We start from the raw sequence: 24,794 nt of genomic DNA, 5'->3' as shown, positions 1-24,794 counted from the left end.
AACACCGGAGCTGCTGTAAAACTCATCGGCTGGCTGTTCACATGTAACAAAGTAACTGAACAAATTACCATAAAGCAGCAGCAGCTGCCGCCGGGGAATCTGTATGTTTGAATAACATATTTTATAGTATTAAATTAATTAAATAAGTCCTTGAGGTGCAACATGGGTGCAAAGTGGGTGGAATTTATGGGGGTGCAATGTGAGGGCAGTGCAATAGAAAATTCTGTGGGTGCAAATGGCAAGTCATTTTTTTTCCCATTATGAGCGCAGTGAAAATTTTGTGGGCGCAAAGTGGATCCCAGAAATTTCCATTGCACCTATATTTTAAAAAAGACTTGCTATTGCACCCACAGAATATTCTATTGCACTGCACCCACTTTGCACCCATGTTGCACCTCAGTGACTTGTTTTATTAATTTAATATTATAAATACGTGCAGGAATATTTTTTCTGTTAAGCACGTTATTCAAACATACAGATTCCCCGGTGGCGGCGGCTGCTGCTTTATGGTAATTTGCTCCTTTACTTTGTTACATGTAAATAGCCGATGATCTTTACAGCAGCTCAGATGGTATTAGCGTTTAAAGGATTTAAAGAAACTTTTTTTTTTTTTTTGCCCCCTACAGTTTGTCCTTTAAAATGGGGAGATTCTCCTCCCCCTAGCGTAGTTACGCTACGATGGCCTAATGAATGAATGAACATTTTCGTATTTTCCACATTCGTTTTCTTTCACCCAATGTTACATTCATTCGTTTATTCTGAAAAATGGCTTCATTATGTCAGGGCTATAGAGGTAAGCATCACATCGTGCAGTGATGAATGGGTTAAACACCAGATCTGGGGATTTTTGCAAGGGTATAATTAAGAAAAATAATAATAATCCGATAATGTGTGAGAATCTGGCACCTTTTACGGTGAAATTATTCCAAACTCATTAAGCAAAAGCTAAAGAAAGCCTTTGGGGCAGTGAATAAATATTTACGCAATGGCTGAGCCGGTGTCAGCCGGTTAATTATCGGATGGAAAGTTTGGAGAGTCAAATGCTTTAAACAGTTTCTCACTTCCCGGCTCCGTCTTTTATTCGTTTTAAGGGGCCCCTCTGTGCTGGAAGACACGAAAATCTTAAAAACCAAAAATCTTAAATAAAAATGAGAACTTAAAATAGATGAAAATCATAGAGGCGTTTAGGATGGTTTCCAAATCAGGACCAGTTAAGGAATACGTTTTGGTATTTTTCTCATTTATAGTAGCTGTGCATAATTTGTATACTTTATATATGGCTGTGAATAATTATTAATTTTTTTTAACAAAATCCCACAAATGATGTTACAAATATGAAATATAAAAAAATAGCTGTCATATTAATTGTCATATAATTGACTGTAATATCTCTGCATAATGTGGTACCATAGTCTTATTTTTGACATGAAATCGAGTTATGGTAGGTAAACAACCCCCCCAAATAAAAACGAGGCGCATAATTCCAAAACTAATATTAAAATCCAAAAGAAAGCAAATCATATAGTCAAAAAATGAAAAAAAATATAAAAAAATTAAAGAAAGATCTCTGATTTCCTTTTTGGGGTTAGCTTTGTAGTGTTGCATTATTTAACATATATATATATTTTTGTATAGGTTGCTAGAACTATATGAGTGCCTCTCTGTCATTTATTTTTTGAAAGTTATGAAGTGGACATCTCTCCTTTAAGGATACAGATTTAAACAAAACAAAACATATCAACAGTTTTTTGGCAGCTCTGCCAACCCAGCCCTTAAAATTAGGAGGAGGCGAGAGGAGCCAGTTTCTAAAACTCAATCCAGGTTTTGGCACGTAGTATTGGCTCTAAATGGCGTGCATTCTTCTAGAGTCCGTCCCATCCGAGCCATTTACATATATTAAAGATATTTCAGTTAAATCGTATCTCTGACTGATAACTAGAGGTTCAGCTCTCCAGCATCCATCATGGTCTTAACGTGGGTCGAGATACTGTTCCTGGGGCTCGTTTGCTGCCTCTTCATCCGCTCAACATGGAACTCAATGTACAAGGACCGCAATCTGCCCCCCGGACCGACCCCCCTGCCCTTTATCGGAAACCTGCTGCAGATAGAACGGGGGCAGATGGTGAAATCTCTGATGAAGGTCGGTCCCATCTATTATTTATTGAAATGTGAGCAAAGGTTAGTGACCTAATGACAGTGTCACGTTTAATGGGTTAACATCACAGTAGAATGTAAAGAGACCTGAACACAGTGAGATGTTTAATGGGTTAAATGTAAACTCTGATACTGATGCGTTTAAGTGAACGGACAGAAATGACGATGGATAAGCCTATTGTTGAGTTTTGGGTGAGTTTCGCTTACTGAACGCTCGAACAATCAGACATTACGCTGCAGAATCGTCACCGAGACATTTTGTGTTTTAGTTTACGGAGAAATACGGCTCGGTCTACACCCTGTATTTTGGGCCAAATCCCGTGGTTGTGATCAGCGGGTACGAGGCTGTGCGAGAAGCTCTCATCACTCAGGGAGACGACTTCGGAGCCCGCGGGAAAATCCCAACAATGGACAGTTTCACCCGGGGTGACGGTGAGAGAAGCTGGTTGTCGGATGATTGTATATTCCAAATAAATGTTTCAGAAAGCAATAAAATCCAATTTTTCCCATTTTTTAGTCTAATTTGTGGCAGACATCTTTTTCATGCATCACTTGCCTGGAAATGCTTGCTTCTGCTAGGAGGCTGTCCCCCCTATCGACTACCTTCTCAGTAACACACAACTTCCTTACATCACATGTATGCCTCTGACCCTCTAGTTTTAGAATATCGTGTGACACGTATGTAGCAGCTGTACAGACAGAACTGATAATACACAGAGCAGGTCACACGAGATGTCTTCCTTTGAATATAGAAGGTCTATAGGAGTCACCCAGCTCTAGTATTTCAATATTATTGGGCGTGTATTCAGTAAAGTATTTAAGTCTAGTTTCACCATTGTGTTTTAAAAATGTAATCTCCCATCAAGTTATATTCATCTGCAGACTCTGCAGCGGTCTGTCCTAGACAAAAGGCAGCTGGGGTATCTTAGCTCACGTCCTTCTGAGAAGTAGAGTTGATTTTTGTTTTTCTACCTCAAATTTGCCTTCCCACTCGGCATGTGAGTAGCCAACTATTAAACCGACGCGTTTAGTTATCGGCACCCGAAATGCAATATGTTTTCCATTTTTAGGACTAAGTTTTAGCAACGGGGAGCGATGGAGACAGATGCGGGGCTTCACTTTCAAAACCCTGAAAAATCTGGGGTTCGGGAAGAAAAGCTTTGAGTTAAAAATCCAGGAAGAAGCAAAATGCATGGTGGAGGAACTCAAGAATCTGAGAGGTTTGATTTGAGAGGTTATAATATCAATAATTTCTGTTGTGTGTGTGTGTGTGTGTGTGAGAGAGCATGCACGTGTTCTTGTGTGTTTGTGAGCATGCATATGTACTTTGTGTGTGTGTATGTGTGTGAGAGAGAGTATGGGTGTTTGCTATACATTCACAAGGTTTACTTTCATATTGCATAAGTTGTGAAAGCACATCCTGAGCCTTACGCTCAAGCTGAATTCTTTTTGAAGACCATGCTAACAACCACTGTTTGGCATGAAACACCTGGTATTCTTTATTCAAGTAAAGTTTTTAAAGGTCTATGTGGTGTTTACAGATGTATATGCTTGAAAAACACTGTGTATCCAGATGCCATTACAGCAAAATGTACTCCGACTAGATGTCTTGTAAAAACATCTTATCATTTTTCAAAGAATCTTTAAGAAGTACCCTACAATGCTCTGTCTCACACAGAAATTGTAAAAGTGCTGCTAAGACAGCAGTCTTAGGTGTGTGCACCTGAATTACAAATGGTGCAGAAGGAGGCATAGTAGTTAAGGTAGGAGCTGTTTGAAGATTTATTTTAAGAATCTCAAAAGCATTGTAACCGCCATGGACCACTACAAGATTCATTTCCCTTTAAAGGCAGGGGCGTAAATAGAAACTAGACTTGTTCATTTGGATTTGTATGAACTTTTTTCTTTGTTAACTAAAATTGCCTGCTTCGTGTGTTTGTATGAATCTCAGACAGCAAGGAGGGTCCCAACATACACCAATGGCAAAACTGCAGAAACGTCATTCCGTTTGGTTTTATTGTTTGCCTGATGTACCCGAGTCATCTCTCCTGCATTTCGTGGGACAGTGGCCAGTAATTACCAGATGTTGCATTTTCTGCGGTCAGGCAGGCTTAAACAAGCTATGATTAGTATTTTGGCAGCATTCTCAGAAATGTGGTACAAAGTGGATACAGTGTTAAGCATTCAGAGTCCAATAAATCTAACTGGTGCTACTTAAGTATTAGCAAACAATCAAGGGCAGGATGAAAGAGGTTACAGACAGCTAAAGAAAAACAAGGTTATAGTTAATCATTGCAATGAGATATCTAGCAGTGGACGAGAAGCAGAGAAAGGATAGAAGATAGAAGAACAAGAAGATGCAAGATCAGAAGCAGAGCTGCGCAGCACGCAGATAGGGACCTGTAAGCAGTTTGCAAAGAAAGTAGTGAGGCAAGAGAGATAGCGAAAGAGCGTGAATGAGATGAAAGATCCAACAGAATTTGAAAGGAAATTCTGACTTCTTTGCTACATTTTAGTTTGTTTGGGAGTCCTTCTCGTTTTCTAGATAGTAAGCTCGCAAGAGCAGTGTCCTCTTCTCCTTTTGTACCAGTTTATGTGTGATTTTAAATTATTTTACTGGCTCTGTTGTAACAGCCCTATGGAATCTGTTGCCTATAAAAATAAATGTAATATAATGTAATGTTCTGGGATTCTTATGAATTGCCCAAATATGAAAATTTTGTTAAAATTGCAATTTGTATGAATCTGAATGCACAAGTCTAAGAGAGAGATCAGAGGAGACCAGAAAATGACTGGAGAAGGGAAATTAGTAGATAAGCGGGAAGATACAAAGCAGGGGGGAGAGTGCATGGGCACAGACAGAGAAAGAGTTATTATTGGGGTGAACAAATTTCAAAAAAGCCCTCTGAATGTCTTCTGAACTGAAAGGGCAGGAAACAAAATTTGTTGTACAAAAACGAATGTCCCAAAAACAAAAGAAAGATAAATCTTTCTATTCGAAACCACAGGGTCCCAGTGCGAAAATTGCCCCAGGGACTCCTGACTTTGCCACGCAACATGTCCTACAGTACCAGCTTGGCCCCCCTAACCGCTTATGAGTGCCATCTTGGCCCCCAAAAAGCATGTATGGTGGAAGCAGGACATTCATTGTCAGGAATTTGAAAAAATATTCTGTAAGCCTGCTGAAATTTCATCAAATGAAAATAGATCCTCAGAAATAATAATAGGTTTTACATTTTTAGGCATTTCAATTGTAGATTGGTATTCCCTGTTGTAAATTCGATCAGACATTGATCAGTTGCTTTTCTTCTGTAGACTTTTTAGAATGCTTGTATTTCCCTCTTCTCGTGGTCAGGTCTAATTTAAACTGGTCTAAATCTTTCGCTTTATGGTCATTGTTCTTTTCAACAATTCATTAAATTAATCCTGTTAAACAATATTCTTCTAGGACAGCATTGTATTTCACAAAAATCAAAACTGGCCAACCCCCCCCTCAAAAGAAAACCAAAATAAAGACTGGAAGGATCACCTTTGGCTGGCTTTTGGCTTTTCAATTTGTTACACTGACTAATTTGTGATGCTTACTGGCAGGGGCAGGCTGGCCTGGGAGGCAATTGCGTAACTGTAGGTTTGTGGTGAACATGAATATTTATGTGTTTGTGTGTTAGAATGAATGTGTAAGTGTGAGCATGCATGATTATGAGTAACTGCGTGAGAGCATGAATGTGTATGCGTAAATGTGTGTGAGTTTGTGGTGAACATGTTTGTGTGTTAGCATGAATATGTACGTGTGTGGGCATTAAAGTGTATGTATAAGTGAGTGTTTTTGCATGAATGTGTATGTATAAGTGAGTGTTTTTGCATGAATGCGTATGGTGTGAGGGAGATTCTGTTAGCATGAGCTTGTAAGTGTGTATGTTAAGTGTAAGTGTGTGAGAGTGTATGTGTGTGTGTAAATATGTGCCAGTTCATGAGTTACGGGGGGGGCGTGCACAAGGGAAGCTTGGGTGCTGTAGAGTCTGTGCTATAGAAAAGATAAAAGAGAGAGAGCTCACCCTTCTAACATGAGTTTTTATACCCATTGACAATATCAGTAAGGGAATAGCTTTCACCATATATCAGAAACATTTTAATATTCATACCCCTATTGGACCATTCCTGTAACACACAAGCATGCCATGAAAAATCCTCTAACAGTTGTCATATGATCAGAAAGACATGTTCCCAGCACTCATGTTTCACTCAGGGCTAACGCCAATATATGTATACGGAACAAAGAAAACATGGATTTCTTACATCCTGCCAATACAACTTTCTACCCACCAACCACAAACTCAAGATGAGATATTCACAATATGCTTTTTCATTCTTGTTTTCCAGCCTTAGTAAATGTCTTTACCTTTCTTCACAGGGCAGCCCACAGAGCCAACAAAACTATTAATGGACGCTTCTACCAATATCCTTTTGTCCATTGTCTTTGGAGACCGTTCTGAGTATAAGGGTGAGAGGTTTACGCAGCTCCTGGCATATGTAGAAGAGACTTTTCATCTGTTAAGCAGCCCCTGGGGACAGGTAATGGCTTTAAATCCCTCTCTAAACATTTAAAACATGCCCAGGTTGTGCCTCCGCAATCACTTCATCTATTTTGTAACAGTCCCTATACATCTTTTTAACCAATCTACTAAATATCTCGAAATTGGGCTTCTTTTGTTGTAGAGGAATGAGAAAAGGTACAAAGATAAAGAGTTTCTTTGGTTTCCAGTTGCAGAGCGTCCTTCCTCAGGTCATGAATTACGTTCCTGGCCCTCACCAAAAACTCAAAACGATTTCTGAAGAGATGGTGACTTTTATAAAAGAAAAAGTAAAGGTCCACCAGCAGACGCTGGACCCCAACAACACCAGAGATTTTATTGACGCTTTCCTTATAAAAATGGAAGAGGTATGATCTAATGATTTATGGGGATGGTTATATGGAGTAATTGGATGGATTATAGAGATGGTTGTACGGAGGGGCTGGATTAGGATGAGTATCCAGCACATCTCCACTGGGTCTGGGACCATCCCAGTTATAGGGAGGGATGCAGAGGTAAAATGAGGCATTATATGGAGGGTTATACGGAGTAATAGGAGGGGTTATAGGCAGTGTTATATAGAGTAATAGGAGGGGTTATAGGGAGGGTTATATAGAGTAATAGTAATAAAATGATAACTGAATATAGAATAAAAGTAAGATCACTCCATGATCCGTGAGGTCTTATGTTCTTTTCTCCTTTCTTTTTCCCACAGGAAAAAAATAATCCAAATACAGAGTTTACCATGAGGAATCTAGTGATAACAATCCATAACCTGTTTATTGCGGGAGCTGAGGCCGTCAGCACCACCCTGAAACACGGGCTGCTCCTTCTGCTAAAACATCCTGAGATTGAAGGTAGGACATTCTTTGTCTGCTTGTCAGCAATTCCTGTGCTAATAAAGTTATTGAAATCTCCGGTGCCCATGAGTTAAAAGATATTTATTATTGTTCCATGGTTCTGGGCTGTCTATCACCCATTTATATCACGCAGTCCGTGACAGGGATTTTGGATTTGTTAGCCATGTCATGGTCTACCTGACTCCTGCAAATCACACTTTCAGTTATTAGATGGACTCAGAGCTTTATTTCAGTCACTACTGCGGGTGCTGGGTCAGGTAGGAGTCTCAGCACAGGAACAGGTGCTTGGTCAGGACCCTGCATGGGGCAGGTAGATTCAGGAGTTTGGGTGCCATCTACAGACAAAGGACTCTGACAGGGACCAACAGACGGCAAAAGTCTGGGAACTGGCAGGAAACTGAGACAACATCTAGTTCAGGCTAGCTGAGGTGATACGGGAGGGAGGGGACCATAACATGGTATGGGAGGATAAAGGTCAAATTTCAGAAGACACAAATTGAACAAGCATGGTACCAAAAGAGGCAAGACAAGATCATAGTCTGAGTCCAAAGGTCAAGGGTAAAAACCAGAGTATACGCAATGCTTAAAACCACAGGAACGCCGCTCACAATCAATGCCAGGAAACAATGTTCAAACAAGGGTGGCTGTATTATCACTATATTGATAGCTGCTGCTTCCATATATTGAGCACACTTTGTTCTTATGATTCCACTTATCCACAATGATTAGACTTTTAGATTCCCCAAATCACTCAAACCAGATTAGACGTGTTTGTTTATTCATCCTTTAAAAACTAAACACCTGGAGCTGCTTTTGTATCCCCTCCTTCTGTTATAGTAAACAATTATTGATCTATCCTTTCAGAATAGCAGGACTGGGTGATAGTGGTCATCCTTGTATGTGCCTATGACACCAGTATTAACTTTCTGTTATATGAAAATGCTTTAACAAAGAAATTAACCATTCTACTTAATATTTTTTTATTAATATTTTAATATTTGATAGCCAAAGTCCATGAGGAAATTGATAGAGTGATTGGACGAGATCAAGCTCCGAATATTAATGACAGGGCGAAAATGCCATATACAGATGCTGTGATTCACGAAATCCACAGATTTGCCGACATTGCCCCCTTTAGCGTCCCCCACATGACAGCCAAGGACACTCTGTTCAGGGGATACGCCATTCCCAAGGTAAAAAAAATTCTAGAACGCTGGTGAGATTAGCTTCAGCTGTAAAGAGCTCAAGTGAATGTAAATGATATAATTACATTAATATGAATAGTTCTAAAAGTACACATTTTTTTGTTAACTGACTGAAGAGTGACCCCTGTGAGCTTCTCCCGCAGGAAAGTAAATGCACAGAGATTTTAGTTGTGAAAAAGAATTGTATAGTCATAGCAGCCAAAGCGAAAATGGGGTCTTTAGTTTAACATTATACTTTTTACTGAGCCAACAAAGGACAAGATATAACGTTCACTTTAGAGGTCTCTATCAGAAACAATGAGATTTTAGGAAAGTGATTTTAACTATACATTACACAGGGCTGGCACAGCCCTTCCTGTAGCTCAAGCCCTTCATAACAGAAATTGAAGTCATGAAAATTAAACTGCAGCTTCCCTGTACGTTCCAGCTTTAGAGAACAAGCCTTATATCTGCCAGTTATAGACACAGTTACTGAGTATTTTTTCTGTCCTTTTAGGGTACCGATATCTATCCTCTCCTCTGCTCAGTACACCGAGATCCCGGGTATTTCTCCACCCCATATAAATTCAATCCCAACCACTTTTTGGATGAGAATGGTAAATTTAAAAGGAACGAGGCCATGATGGCGTTTTCTGCAGGTGAAACATTATTGGGTCTATTGTCTAAGACGTTGTGTGATCAGTTAAATGTTATTACGACTAACCATACTCCACTGAGGTTGCATGTTAAGACTGCAAATGCCTACGATTTTGTGTGTTTCAGGTAAAGGCATGCAAACAAATTTTGATTTGAATAAAAAAAATGTCCTTAAAACTATTAATAAATCCAAATGAAACAGGGACCCCCCACAGTGGGGTAGAAAAATATGCTTCCACATCTAAAAATATTTCAAAATAAAAGCAGCAGACCCGACGGGCCAAATGGTTCTTACTTGGCATTTAATGTTTCAATGCTTCCAGCGCTTGTGTATTAAAGGTTAAAATGTCTTGTTGCAGGGAAGCGGGTCTGCCCCGGGGAAAATCTCGCACGGATGCATTTGTTTCTGTTCTTCACCACCCTCCTTCAGAATTTCACACTGAGCTCGAAAAGGAAATTCACCGAGGCGGACATCGCACCACGAATGGCGGGGTTTCTAAACACCCCCATCCGCTACGAGCTTTCATTTATCCAGCGCTAATTCTAGAACACATTGAGCATTTGGTCTGAATATAGCTTCTGATTGCTGATGCTTGTTGCAGGTTTGGGGTTTGCAGTTTGCCAAGATATGTTATAATGCAATATAAACTATTTCTATTAATATTAAAAGGCTTAATTATTAATTTATACAATAATATAATGAGTTATCATTAGCTAAAAAAATAGAAAAAAAATCTTCTGGGGATTTTCTGAAAAAATATCTAACATATATTGATAATTATTTTAGTTTCTCTTTACTTTTTCTTAGTTTTAATTTTTGTTAAATCAGTTTAGAAGGGGGCAGTCACATTAATGATTTTCCAATAGTCATTACATGACATTATATTTATTTATAAAGCCGGCTGATTCCGCAGCGGCCGGCGCTTACACCTATAATTTACATGCATGTTTGTTTTGTTGACTCTAAAACAAGGCAATGAGAGCCCAAGAACACCTTCCTGATCCCTCCAATACAGTCTGCACAAAAAACCCACAAAACTATTTTTGACAAGATCTCCCTACAGTGAACTCCTGCTGCTTCTGATCTTGGAAACCATTTACATCCTTTACAAAGCTTTTACATTAGCATGGTTTCCATTAATTACACCACTACTGAAATTAGACTTACTGGTCTGTAGTTGGCCAAGTCTTCCTGGCGATCTTGATACAACAGTAATCGATAGCGACTGGTTAAGTACGTCTGATAAGCTCCTTTAATACCTGGGTCCCATGGATTTGTCTGTTTCTACTTCGGAGAGTTTAAGTAGAATGTTTTCCTCTGTAAACACACAGGCTACATGTGTCACGGCACCCAGGGCCGCGTCCATCACAGCGCCCAGAACCAGCCCTTACCCCCTCTCCTACGGGTCGGTCCTCCTCCTCACCAGGTCCAGGATCCGTCCATTGCCCTCGCATAGGGCCAGATCCCAGGCGCCTCCTTGTGTCAGCAGGGTGGAAACGCTCGCCTCTTGCTGGCGTGGGCGTGCCTGCCACGATTTGCAATAATAACAGTGCATGATCCTGTAAGTGCACCTGGGTCCATGGGAGTGTAGCGTGCGCGCGCCGCCTAAAGAATTCGTTAACTGGAGGCCGTGCAGACACTCCCACAGCCACAGGAGCTTTAGTAATGAATGGAGAAGCCCCATCTTTGTTCCCTCCGGGACAGTCCCAAACAGCTGGGGCTATAAATTCCCAGAATGCTGGCCGCTCAATGGCAGACGATTCTGAAGCCCAACGTTCAGTAGTCCAGCAGTTCTTCTGGTTCCTGCGATCCTGCACCCCTATGTTGATTCCTGGCTTATTGACTTTTGGCTTACTCTCTGGACCTGTGATATTGTGCTGCCTGCCCTGACCCCACATTGTCTGACCACGGCTTTGTCTCTTCCCTTATTGGACTTTTTGCATTTGTTGGACTTCCAACTCATTGCTGATCTTTTACATCTGGTTCAAACATCGGGTTCCAACGGCCTTGACAACATGTTTCCATTTCAATCACCTTCCTCTGTGAAAACTGAACAGAAGTATTTATTCCTGGTTTATTGTTCTCCTTTGAATTATATCTCTAAAAAAAGGTTTTATCCCCTTTTTTTTTATTAACTTGACAATTTTGACGCACCTAACATTGCAATGTTCTGCAGCCTTAAGCAGGACATCTCAAACCATTCCATTTCCATGTACGGTCGTCACGGCCAACAAAGACCCATCTACATATCTTTCTATTTTAGACCAATCCGCCTTTCTAAAACCTTCGTTTTAATGCAGCACAGTGCAACCTCTGGAGCCCAAAAACTTTCCTGGAGAGACATCTGAAATCTCCTCCTTACATTTTACCAGATTAACCTGTAATCTAATTTTTACATAAAGGGCACGCTCTGTTCATTTTCTTTTCACATCAGTAGCGCAGGTGAGTATGGGGGTCTCTCTCCAGCAGCACTAAGGCTGCATTCCGAAAGGGCAGCAGATGAATTGTGAAGACGCACAGACTGTGGGGCAAGGACCTTCCTGGACCGTTAGGGAAAATGGATTATGACTGCTGGCCTAGGTCAGTGTGAGGGCACGCCAGTAGTTTGGTGATTGGTTTCCACAAAAATGTTGCAAAGGGGTTAGAGGGTTTTATAAACGCGGTGGTATAAGGGGCCTACCTGTTTCACGCCTGGATCCTTGCTTTACAGGTATTCACACCCGCCAACCATCCCAAGTGATGTTGTGCATACCTTGTTGCTGCTGTTTTCCTGCTTTCTTATTTCTTATAGTCACAGTGGCAGAAGAGGCAGGTCCAGAGGGCGGCTCACATCACCCGCTGTACCAGAACTCTTGGCAAGTTGTGGTAAAAACAGCCTGCAGGGCTAGTCCACGAAGCTGACGGGTTGTTAGATTATGTTCATGTTACCGTTGTTAATGCTGGCATGACACAATAAAGCTGTGGCCAATACCCTACTCTCATATTGGTGTCTGTCTTCAAGGGCATGGTGGCTGTTGAAGGATTATAGGCTCTGGGTCTAAGCAGTCATGCTTCTTATCTATAACCCTTAATCGCCCAAAGAGCCAGCTGTAGTTCAACCGCCATTTGTACGGAGTCTCGATGGCACCTGCTGATTCTGTACCTGAGTGAGAGAGCTTGTAAATCTGCCGATTTTCAGGGACAAAGGCAAGAAAAACATTGTACTGCAAGAAGCCGGCCATTTTATAACTGCTGCGTATAACTATATCTGAATTATCAGTAGTTTCTCCACCAGGTCACCTGCAGAATATCTCCAAATGCACTTAAAGATGCCGATCAGCCAATGACAATGACACTACTTGGCGACCCAATACCTAACAGCTGTCTGACAAACAGATTAACTTCGTGCTAATTGAATCTAGAATTCTAATCAAGGCTTCACAATGGAAATGACCAAAGCCATTAGCATACCTGGTAACTCTCCATTTTTCCTGGAGACTCTGGGAGAAGTTTCCCGCAATATCAGGAGCGCCTACCGCCGCGAGTGGGACCAAGGGTAGGCTTCAGTTAGCTGTGACCATTAGAGTGCCAGCCTCCACGGCCAGCTAGGTATGAAGCTGCACTTTTCCCCCTCCCCAGGCAAACCAGTGGCTTTCAACAGCTGAAAATGCTGCCCTGTGTGGAGGGAAGATTTTTCTTGAAAAAAGCTGCGCGATCACTACATGAGAGAGATTACGCAGTGTTACCCCCACAATCTCCGGTTTGCCATAGGCAGCTTCAGGGAAGGGATTATTATTACCGTATCTCCGGTCCCAACACCCGCCCCTGCTCTCTTGGAGCCATTGTGCATCATTAACCTCTGCAATACCACGATCACGTATTTCCAGGTTAGTTGCTGTCAGCTGTCACTCAAGAGTGTGCTGGTGATAACCAATAGGAATGATCTGATCATCATGACAGCAGCTTGATGACCCCTCCCCTTCACATAAGTGACAGATTTCAGGGAAAGGGTCCTACAGTAAAAAAAAAAAAAAAACCACGCATTGCTAATAGAAAGAAACCTTGTAATATTTTTGTATTTTATTGCATTACTAAATACTGTCTGATCACTAATTAGTGACACTTTTGGTCACTGATCATTGATTGATCTCACTGATCAATGTCAGATTTAAAGCAAATGAGTATAAAGACTATTACTGTTCTCTAATAAGGTGCCTGAATGGTGCGTTAGAATACAGCTGGTGTTGTGTGTGTGATGATATAGAATGTTTAAAAGTATCCAATCAGTAAAACTATGTGTAGTGGTTTAGAAACATAGATACATTTATTATAACAAATACAAAAAATAAATACAAAAAATAGGGTCAGCTGCAGGGCCCTTGCAGCTAGACTCTAAAATAAATTGTATAAAATAACTTTCCCATAAGATCTATAAGGGTATCTCGTTATGATAAAATAAGTATAAAATGGGGAGGAAAAAAAAAAACACCAAAAAACTGGTTATTAAAATAACACAATATGCTCAAGGCAGTTGATTATAACATCAAGAGGTAATGTCTCTGGTGTGAAATATGTACAAATTGTTGGTTTCTATAAAGATATCAGAGACCGAGTGGATGACACAATAATATTGCTGTTTGTTATGTAAAGTACTTCAAATATAGTCCTCGGTGGAAAAAGAGTATTTCATATTATTCACAGTTTCCTTAGCGATCCTTTCCATGAAAATGTTTTTAGATACCGTGTGTCTTTATTATGATTTTTCGGGAGAATTAAATATGGTGCTGTGCATCTCTCACCGATCTTCTTATGCTGTGTCCCGCGGAGCTCTCACACTTACCCTGTAGGCTTCATCTATGTAGCCTAGCCGCTGCCGAGTTAACGGATTGCTGGCAGTTGTGGATGCAGGGAGGGAGAGGTCTGCTGAGTAGGTTAATGGAGGTCCTTGGTGTCAGCAGTGTTATCCTCGTGCGTGATGGGCACGATAAAGATTAAAAAAAAAATAAAATAATAATAATTTTGATTGAAAGAAATTGCTGATTTAACAAGTCAGTCTTACTCGGTCCAAAGTGCCGTGAGCAGTGAGCGGAGTTGATATTGATGCAGATTATGCACAGGGGGAATAGCAGGCTAAACGCGTTTCGAAGCGCACTTGGCTTCTTTTTCAATAGCTCCTATGTCAGATTTGTCACTTACAAGTGATCTGATAGCAGTCACGTTTTAAAAAAAATATTTTACTTTTATTTTTAACATATATTTTACTTTATTAATTTCTATTCGGCCCCTGATTAGTGACCCTTTAGGTCATTGATCGGTTTCACCAATCACTAGCCAGTGACCTAACTTGATCACCATTCCTATCGCTAACACTAAACACTAACTGTAGCCTAACATCTAACTGTAACTCCCCTCCAAATCACAAGGCGCGCATTTTAGGGTCAATCATAATAACGTAATTTGAATATATCACAATATATGGTTATTATTTTCAGTAGGTGAAAAGTTAAGAAAAAATATTTTTTAAAAAGTGCCTCAATATCCCTTAGACTTACGACTATAAGTAAATATCATATCATATCACTAAAAAACCCACTAACTTTAAACCCCTTAAGCCAACAGCATTTAAAACATATATGTAAAATAGGGTAACAGGTAACTAATGGATGTAGCCCTCTTAATAATGTTTCCATTTTCCTTAATTTTTGGGGGTTAAAATGCCTTGTTCCTCGGAAGCGGATCTGCCCCGGGGAAAACATGTCTTGGATGTCCTGTTCCTCACCACCCTCCGGCAGAACTTTACAGACGCTGACATCGCACCAAAAATGGCCGGGCTCTTCACACATGTGAGTAAAAGGAAAAATGAAAAATAAAAAAAAAACAGAAAAACTGAAAATAAATAAAAATCATATAGGCGTTCTCAAATCAGTTTTCAAGTCAAAATGTGTGGCGCCGAGCTCTCAGATTGAATGTAAAGGCAATCTATCGGTGTGATTACATTCAGAGGGGGTTTCAGTGGATCATCTCTGTGATGTGCGATCCTTATGGGCCGGTTGATATTGATATATACATTTTTTGCCCTGTAATGGCACAAGTCAGCTATAATTGTGTTGTAGTGAGAGTAGTAACCCTAATCTCCGAGAAGCAGGTCCAGGAGCATATTAAACATAAGTGGAACTCAGGAACACCGGGTCAAAACGTGGCTGGTGTCCCTCTTCCCCAAATCCAATTTGTGATATAATGTGATGTCATCAAAGTCCCTGTTTGTGTAATCATCAGGTATCCCAATACTTTTGTCCATGTAGTGTATCTCTGCCTATTGTAGTAACATATCTCCTTATTTTAACATGAATACCTGCAAAATAATTACACTGACATCTATAGTTCGCATTAATAAATGAATCGAGTTATGGTAAAAGTTATGAAGGTGACAGCTTTCCTTTGTGGACATAGATCTAATTAAAAGAGATCAGAATAGTTTTTTTGGCAGATAAATTAAATCCCAGCTGTGCCTATGCCAAAATGAGGCGAGAGGAGCCAGTTTTTAAAAAATAAAAAAATCCAAGTTTTAGCACGCAGTATTGTCTCTAAATGGTCACTCGATCTTCTAGAGTCCGTCCCATCCGACCCACCTACGTATATTAAAGATATTTCTGTGATCAGTTAAATCGTATCTCTGACTGATAACTAGAGGTTCAGCTTTCCAGCATCCATCATGGTCTTAACGTGGGTCGAGATACTGCTCCTGGGGCTCGTTTGCTGCCTCTTCATCCACTCAACATGGAACTCAATGTACAAGGACCGCAATCTGCCCCCCGGACCGACCCCCCTGCCCCTTATCGGAAACCTGCTGCAGATAGAACGGGGGCAGATTAAAAATTCTTTCATGAAGGTTGGTCTCCTCTATAATTTATCAAATGCAGGCATACGTTAGTGACCTATAATGACCTTGACATGTTTAATGGGTTAAAATGACGGTAGTATGTAAAGTGACCTGAACACAGTGACGCTCCTCACCTGTTTCAAATTATAATGTATTGATTGTTATGTCCTGTCTACCCATTGTACAGCTCCACTGAATAGGTTGGTGCTATATAAAACAATAAATAATAATGTTTAATGGGTTAAAGGTAAACTGATACTGATGCGTTTAAGTGAACGGACAGAAATGACGATGGATAAGCCTATTGTTGAGTTTTGGGTGAGTTTCGCTTACTGAACGGTCGAACAATCAGACATTACGCTGCAGAATCGTCACCGAGACATTTTGTGTTTTAGTTAACGGAGAAATACGGCTCGGTTTACACCCTGTATTTTGGGCCAAATCCCGTGGTTGTGATCAGCGGGTACGAGGCTGTGCGAGAAGCTCTCATCACTCAGGGAGACGACTTCGGAGCCCGCGGGAAAATCCCAACTCTGGACAAGTTCGCTCAGGGTTACGGTGAGAGAAGCTGGGAGTCAGATGGTTGTATATTAAAAAAGGTGTTTTTTTTTGTTTCTGAAACCACTTTTGTGTAAAACAAACAGCCGAGTTAACAAATCAATCAAAATGCTTTTGTTTTTTTTTTGTTGCCTAATTGGTGGCAGGCACCTTTTCATGCATGAAATCCACTTTGGGCAACAAATCCACTTTTATGCTATGATTATGCTATAATTCAATTGAATTAAATGTGTTCAGGCCGCCAGCAAACTTGACTTTAATGAATCCAGAAGTAATTGAAATAAATTCAGTGGCCTCCGCAAGTTTAACTGCCGATTAAACTCAAACAGACCAGGCTGAACGGGGAGATTAGTATGAGAAGGAGCTAATCCAAAAAAGTCATTAAGCATTTTTTTCTCTTTCTAGATTAAAAACCAACACATTCTTGTAATCAGCAGGATTATTTCAGCTACACCTCATACTTACCTCCCTGGTAGCTGACAGTATGCACCCCGGGGCATTTCTGCTGCTCTGGGATGACATGCCATGTCTGCCAAATGCTGAGCATTTCCCCCACAATTCTCTATGTTCTCATCTGTACTATAATATCTCAACCATTACACAATAGCCGCGCCGCCGTCAGACAGAAGTGGCTAATAATGGTCGTGGTTAGTTATCAGCACATGAAATGCAATACGTTTTCCATTTTTAGGAATAAGTTTCAGCAACGGGGAGCGATGGAGACAGCTGCGGGGATTCACTTCTAAAACCCTGAGAAATTTAGGATTTGGGAAGAAAAGCTTTGAATCTAAAATCCATGAAGAAGCGAAATGCGTGGTGGAAGAACTCAAGAATCTCAGAGGTTAGAACTATTATAATAATAATTTCTGTTGAGGTGATTTCATCTCGTTTACCGACCAAATAACCACGGATATATGCATGTGGGAGAATTAATCTATTGGGAAAGGCCAGGAAAGGAGGTTAGGGAGAGGAGTTTGAATAAATATAGAATGGAAAAATTTGGAATAGTCCAAATGAGCATAGTAGGGGTGGAAGGGGTACAAAGAGTTGGTGCCCTCTACTGGCTGAAGTGTAAATGGGTCAGGTGATCTAACTTTCTTTAAATACTGGTGTATATATATATATATATATATATATATATATATATATATATATATATATATAGCAAGACAACACAGGGGCAGGTGGGAGGGCCAAGTTGTGGTAAGATGGAGGATTGTGTTGCAGGCTTTATGAGGGCTGTAGAAGAGCGGGGGTCAGAATTGGTAGAGAGGTTACAAAAAATGGCTCCTAACCAAATGGCACTCACCCCTTAAATGCCTACCATCAACCCTGCCCCTTTCAAAAAATGCCGCCTGGCCCTACTTGGCATCCCAGTCAGGGCGCTCTCCGACTAAGTTTTTTAGATTGCGAGAAGGGATTGTGCGGGATCGACCGAGACATTTCCACTAAATTTTTCCATTACACATGGTATTTTCCTATAATTTTTTTTTGTACGTTTTTTTTTTCTTTTTGCAATGAACTTGCTTGAACTACTGAATTGATCAGTTATGATCATTAATTGGCTTCAGCTACTTAATGGACCTCACCAATCACGATAATTATACTTGTTCATTGACTGATTTCACAAAGCATGTAAATCATAATTTATCTAAGCAATTAACTGATTGAAACTATCATGTAAATTATTCCTTTTTTTGTATGTGGATCATGATCACTAATTCTTCAATTTTTGGCAGCTATAAATACATTTATCTCAATGCGTACATTTATCCGCGGGCACATCTTTTTAACTTATTTGTGACAGATCTATGCACAGTGAGCATCTCTGAATCTAGAACAGACCTGATCTGGCCTTCTCGCACATCTTCCAAATGCCTGGTGTGCCGCATTCTTACCCATTCTGCTACCCCAGCATAGGTCCGCTCAAGCAAAAGTGGCAAATTCACTAAAGCCAACTCACATTAAATAAAAAACACTACGCTTAATTGATGCCTTAAGTCTTGGTTCTTAGTAAAATATTCTTGCATCTGGGATAATCATATTAGTTGCTGTAATCATTAATACCACATTCACACACAATAATTGCCTGGATGCTTCTTTCTCTACACTTTCCCCACACTACAGGTATATCTGATGTACTTTTCCTTGTTCAATACATTTATTCTAAACTTGTATTTTATTTAGAATACCTTTGTTTTAGTTACTGCAGTGCATGGAGTGCTTGGATCTAGATCTTGAGACTGATTTACTTTCTCATCATAAAAATGAGAGGGTCTCTTAATGCAAAGTTATGTGACTGCTATAAAAGCAAGGCTGCGGTGAGGTAAAGGGTGAGAGAAGTGTGTGTGTGAGAGGCAGTGTGTGTTAGCATTAATGTGTATATGTAACTTTGTGTATGTATATGAATGTGCAAGTGTGTGTAAGCATGGATGTATGTGTGTGTTAACATGAATGTGTATGTGTGTTTGTGTCTAAGCATGAATGTGTAAGTTTGTGAGTTTGGGCTGAACATGAATTAGTATGTTTAAGTGTTTGTGTGTTAGCGTGAATGTTTGTGGGCGTATGAGTGTGTGTGTGTAAGTGTGTGTCAGCTTGTATGTATAATTTTGTGTGTGAGAGTTTGTGTTTGTATGCGTTAGCAAATTGGTGGAGCCTCCAAGCACATCCTCTTTCCCCCAATTGGAGGAATGGGGGAGAGGCTGTCCCCATGTCTCCGCCTTTTTGCAGAAGTACCCCGAGAGGCCAGGTTTACGGAAAAGTGGAAGAAGGAAAAAACAGGGGGAATCAGACAAAGAAAGATGAACACAAAGAGGCAACAGAAGAAATGAAGTTGCGCAAAAAGAGGCAGGGACATGGAAGCAGACAGGGAGTAGGTAAGGGGACATTGAGAGAGCGGGAATCAGAGCATGAAGGAATGCAAGAGAGTCAAGAGAAGAAGCAGAGCTGCGGGGCAAAGAAGGCATGAACATTTAAGCGACAGGCAGATAACGTAGGTAGACGCAGGAAATGAAATGCGTTGCATGAAGGATATTGACACATTGGAGAGAGTTCAGAGGAAAGCTACAAAAATGGTAAGAGGTTTGCAGCACAGAAATTATCAGTGATGGTTGAAGGATCTTAGCTTCAAGGAAGGGAGAGGAGGGATACAATAGAAACATTTAAATACTTAAAGGACTTTCACAAAGTTCAAGAGGCAAGTTTATTCGAAAGGAGGAGCAATGGTACAAAAAGAGGTCATGGTCTAAAACTAGAGGGTCAGATGCTTAGATGTAACGTAAAGAAGCTCCACTTTACTCAAAAGGTAGCAGATAAATGGAACAACACTAATATACTGTATGTTGGCAACGTCTAAATATTCATACCCCTATTGGACCATTCCTGTAACATACAAACATGCCGTGAAAGATCCCCTAACAGTTGTCCTATGATCAGAAAGACCCCAGCACTCGTGTTTCACTCAGGCCTAACGCCAAGATATGTATACGGAACAAAGAAAACATGGATTTCTTACATCCTGCCAATACAATTTTCTACCCACCAACCACAAACACAATATGCTTTTTCATCCTGATTTTTCAGCCTTATTAAATGTCTTTACTTTTTTTTCACAGAGAACCCCATAGATCCAACAAAACTATTAATGGACGCTTCTACCAATATCCTTTTGTCCATTATCTTTGGAGACCGTTCTGAGTATAAGGATGAGAGGTTTTCGAAGCTCCTGGGATACATAGAGGAGACCTTTAATCTGATAAGCAGCCCCTGGGGACAGGTAATGGCTTTGAATTCCTCTCTAAAAATGTAAAAAGTTAAATTCTGCCCAACGCTCTTCCGTAAACCTATTTTAGCCAATCTACTAAATGTCTTGAAATGGTGGCTTCTTTTGTCAAGAATGAGAAAAGGTACAAACATTTCTTTTGGTTTCCAGTTGCAGAGCGTCCTTCCTCAGGTCATGGATTATGTTCCTGGCCCTCACCAAAAAATCACAGCCATTTCTGAAGAGTTGGTGTCTTATATAAAAGAAAGAGTAAAGACGCACCAGCAGACACTGGACCCCAACAAGGCCAGAGATTTTATTGATGCTTTCCTTATAAAAATAAAAGAGGTATGATCTAATGATTTATGTGAATAGTTAAGAAACGGGGTTATAGCTCCCTCTTGTCAGCTATTGTTTGAAAGCATATATATTATCTAATAATTATTTCATACCATTGATAATAACATCAACCCATTACAATAATACTGTTGATAACAAAATCGAATGACTTAAATAATACACTAACACCATCGATCGGATGTGGAAGAACTGTCTGCTCTCTGTTATACTCTCCTTTGGATTTCATTTTACGCTTCACTTTTCCTTGCCCTACTTGGAAGTCACTTTGTTCCACAAGCAACTCAACTTGTTGGGTCAGGATTACGATCAACAGGATCTTTCGCTTGCTCTTTGAATATTTTAACTTCGGAAACTAAAAAAAACCCCACCTCAGCTGCATCTTCTGTCTTCCTTAATGGTTTGATGATTTTTATTAGAGAACAGAGGGGAGGTGAGGCATGAGGTGGGAGAAGAGGAGGACAACCGTCAGCCACCATGGTTAATAGTGGATCCTGGTAGCCTATATTTAATTTTTTAAAAATGATTTAAGAGTTGTAAATATATATACTGGTATAATAATGTGAAGGGGTTTTCATTTTGAGAATTACAAACAAGGACATTGAGCTACAGGCACTAGCATTTCTTTGCAAATCGACTCACAGATTAGTGAATCTGCACATCTTTTTGCATGTGACTTAAGTAGAGTTGAGTCAGATTAGTTAAGGGCTTGTAAATAGCCTCAAAAGTCTTCAATCTCACCATATAGATTGCTTGTTGTTGTAACAAGCACCTTCCAATGAATCGTCTATCACAGTTAGATGCCCAAAGCCTTCTGCACTGCCCTACTGACATTACCATGCCTGTAAGCTACCTGGAGCCTACCCTTGTGGGATGGGGCCAGAAGTGCCCACTGATGTCAGTGGGCTGTCCTGCTGACGCTCCCCTATTTAAAGGGGAGAGTTCCCAGGTATGGACATTTAATTCTCTCATACGTTGGCCTTTATACAACTTCAGGTCTGGGGTTGGATTAATATGAGTACTGAAGTCATCTCCCCTTCATCCTGGGTTTGGGGCCATCCACAGTTTCCCTGCAGGAGCTCCAACAAGTAGAAGTCATAGGGAGGGTTATATGGAGTAATAGTGTTAAAGTGATGACTAAATACAGAATAAAACTAAGATTGCTTCTTTTTCTCCTTTTTCCTGCAGGAAAAAAACAATCCAACTACAGAGTTTACCATGAGAAATCTATTACTAACAGTCCATAACCTTTTTATTGCGGGAGCTGAGGCCGTCAGCACCACCCTGAAACACGGGCTGCTTATTTTGCTAAAACATCCTGAGATTGAAGGTAGGCAGCAGGGCTGGGAAGCCAAGATGCATGTTAGCAATCAATGTGTTAATAAAGTTATTGAAATCTCCAGTGCCTATGAAATTAAAATGAGAAATGTATTTATTATTATTTGCTGCATGGTTCTGTGCTGTCTAGCACCCATTTATACCATGTGGTCCATGACAGGTAGTTTGGATTTTTTTTTAAATCAATTATAATTGTATTATTAAAATTATTTTTTTCCTCTCACTGTTGGATGTATGATCACTACATTGATGGTTCCTGCTTTGTGTATATATATTTATATTGATAGATTTGTTTATTTATCCTTTAACTAAATTTAAAAATATGTCCCTGCTATAGCGTTGATAGTGACTGGGTTATAGTGGTCATCCTTGTATGTGCCTATTAGACCATCATTTATTTTCTGTTACCAATATTCTTTGTCAAAGAAATTAACCATTCTATTATTTATTTTTTTATTATTTCAAAGCCAAAGTCTATGAGGAAATTGATAGAGTGATTGGACAAGGTCGTGCGCCGAATATTAATGACAGGGTGAAAATGCCGTATACAAATGCCGTGGTTCATGAAATCCACAGATTTGCTGACATTGTTCCCTTCAATATCCCCCATATGACAGCCAAGGACACTCAGTTCAGGGGATACACCATTCCCAAGGTAAAAAATCCTAGAACGTTAGTGAGATGAGCTAATCACATTAATAAGAATAATTACAAAAGCGGACCTATTGACTGACTGAAGAGGGATTTATGAAAGAGTCACCCCATTGAGCTACTCTTCCAGAAGGGTAATTATGGGTAGCATTCAGTTGAGAGAAATGGGCATAGTCATTGCAGTCAAAGTGAAAACAGAGTATTTAGTTTAAAATGATAAATGTTATTGAGTCAACATAGCATAAGATATATAATTCATCCTAGAGGTCTCTGTCAGAAGGAATGAGATTTCAGGAAAAGGATCTCAACGATTTACACAGGGCAGGCACAGCCCTTCCTGTAGGAAAAGCTCACTGTGGTCGAGCCCTTCATAACGTAAATGGAAATCAGAAACATTTCCAGCTTTAGAGAACAAGCTCACATCTTCCACATAAGTGAGACAAAGTTACTGAGTATTTTTTCTGTCCTTTTAGGGTACCGATGTCTATATTCTCCTCTACTCCGTCCACAGAGATCCCGGGTATTTCTCCACCCCATACAAGTTCAATCCCAACCACTTTTTGGATGAGAATGGTGGTTTTAAAAGGAACGAGGCTATGATGGCATTTTCTGCAGGTGAAGAATTATTGGGTCTAAAAGGTTCAAGATCAGTCAAGTTAAATGTGATTACCACTGACCAGACTCGCCTGAGGTTGTATGTCAACTAAAAATAAGGTTGCAACCTTTTCTTTAAAAAAAAAAAAAAAGGGTTATTAAAGGTGGGTCTATAATGTAAAGCATTAGAAGTGGTGGTTTACCTGAAAGACTGGAGGACTGTCTGACTGCCTGTGACACTCACTTATAAAGAAGAAAAAAAGTGGCTTTATTGAATTTCCGATTCATACAGTGGTTTCAAACCGATGTATTAAAAATACTTTTTGGCTATGCTTCCTGCACTTGTGTATTAAATGTTAAAATGTCTTGTTGCAGGGAAGCGGGTCTGCCCTGGAGAAAATTTAGGGAGGATGATTTTTTTTCTGTTCTTAACAACCCTCCTTCAGAATTTCACTCTGAGTTCGGAAAGGAAATTCACCGAGGCGGACATCGCACCACGAATGGCGGGGTTTCTAAACGCCCCCATCCGCTACAAGCTTTCATTTATCCAGCGCTAATTCTACAACTCATTGAGCATTTGGTCTGAATATAGCTTCTCGTTGGTGGTTTGGGGTTTGCATAGTTTGCCATGATAACTTATAATGCAATACTACATCCAAGGAAGATATGAATAATCCTTCCTGATCAAAACTTTTATTAAAACTTAAAAAAAAGCTTATTAAAACTACAATAAATTCAAAAAAAAAATTGTTAAAAAAATGCTAAAAATGTGTATAGTGATTTGTGATAAAGAAGGAAAATACCACTGTATAATATGTATGCTTGAGGGTTATGTATACCGTATTGATCCTATTGATTATATATCTCACCCTCTATTCATAGATAGTTCATTGGTAAATGGGGAAGAGATTACAAATTAATGCTGATATGCCTAAAATGTGATGGGCATTACATTTATTTCTATAGCGACAGCAGATTCCATAGTGCTTTACAATCAGAGTTGGTAAAGTAAATTTAAAATTACAAAGTGGTACAAAAAGAGAAGAGGGCCCTGGCCTTGAGAGCTTACAATCTAGCCGGTTGAAGGGGAATTGAAACAGAAGGAGGACTGCTTGGATGGGGATGAGCTGTAGAGGTTGGTGGTCATTCAGATGGTTTAGACAAGATGCTGGCTGAGAGTGTTATGAGAGAAGGTTGTATTGCTTCTCCAAAGCGGTGCGTTTTCAGAGAGCTACAGCGAATCCTGAATG

The 24,794-nt window shown here is 40.0% G+C and overlaps 2 protein-coding genes across 2 annotated transcripts; both read left to right on the top strand.

Moving 5' to 3' along the window:
- Window positions 1–1,963: 1,963 nt before the first annotated feature.
- On the top strand, window positions 1,964–9,967 carry LOC128503953 (cytochrome P450 2G1-like). Its single transcript, XM_053474148.1, has 9 exons — window positions 1,964–2,140; window positions 2,424–2,586; window positions 3,225–3,374; window positions 6,566–6,726; window positions 6,917–7,093; window positions 7,441–7,582; window positions 8,675–8,778; window positions 9,287–9,428; window positions 9,786–9,967. Exons 1-9 carry the CDS (start codon window positions 1,964–1,966, stop codon window positions 9,965–9,967), a joined length of 1,398 nt encoding a protein of 465 aa, XP_053330123.1.
- A 6,151-nt stretch (window positions 9,968–16,118) lies between these two features.
- On the top strand, window positions 16,119–24,244 carry LOC128502708 (cytochrome P450 2G1-like). The gene is made up of 9 exons (XM_053472599.1): window positions 16,119–16,295; window positions 16,682–16,844; window positions 17,536–17,685; window positions 20,459–20,619; window positions 20,776–20,952; window positions 22,150–22,291; window positions 22,767–22,954; window positions 23,424–23,565; window positions 23,920–24,244. The coding sequence occupies exons 1-9, from the start codon at window positions 16,119–16,121 to the stop codon at window positions 24,099–24,101; spliced, it is 1,482 nt and encodes a 493-aa protein (XP_053328574.1). The 3' UTR covers window positions 24,102–24,244.
- The last annotated feature ends 550 nt before the right edge of the window (window positions 24,245–24,794 follow it).

The sequence above is a fragment of the Spea bombifrons genome, chromosome 8 (genome assembly GCF_027358695.1).
Source record: "Spea bombifrons isolate aSpeBom1 chromosome 8, aSpeBom1.2.pri, whole genome shotgun sequence".
Taxonomy (NCBI): domain Eukaryota; kingdom Metazoa; phylum Chordata; class Amphibia; order Anura; family Pelobatidae; genus Spea; species Spea bombifrons.
This window is presented reverse-complemented; position numbering and strand designations above follow the sequence as displayed.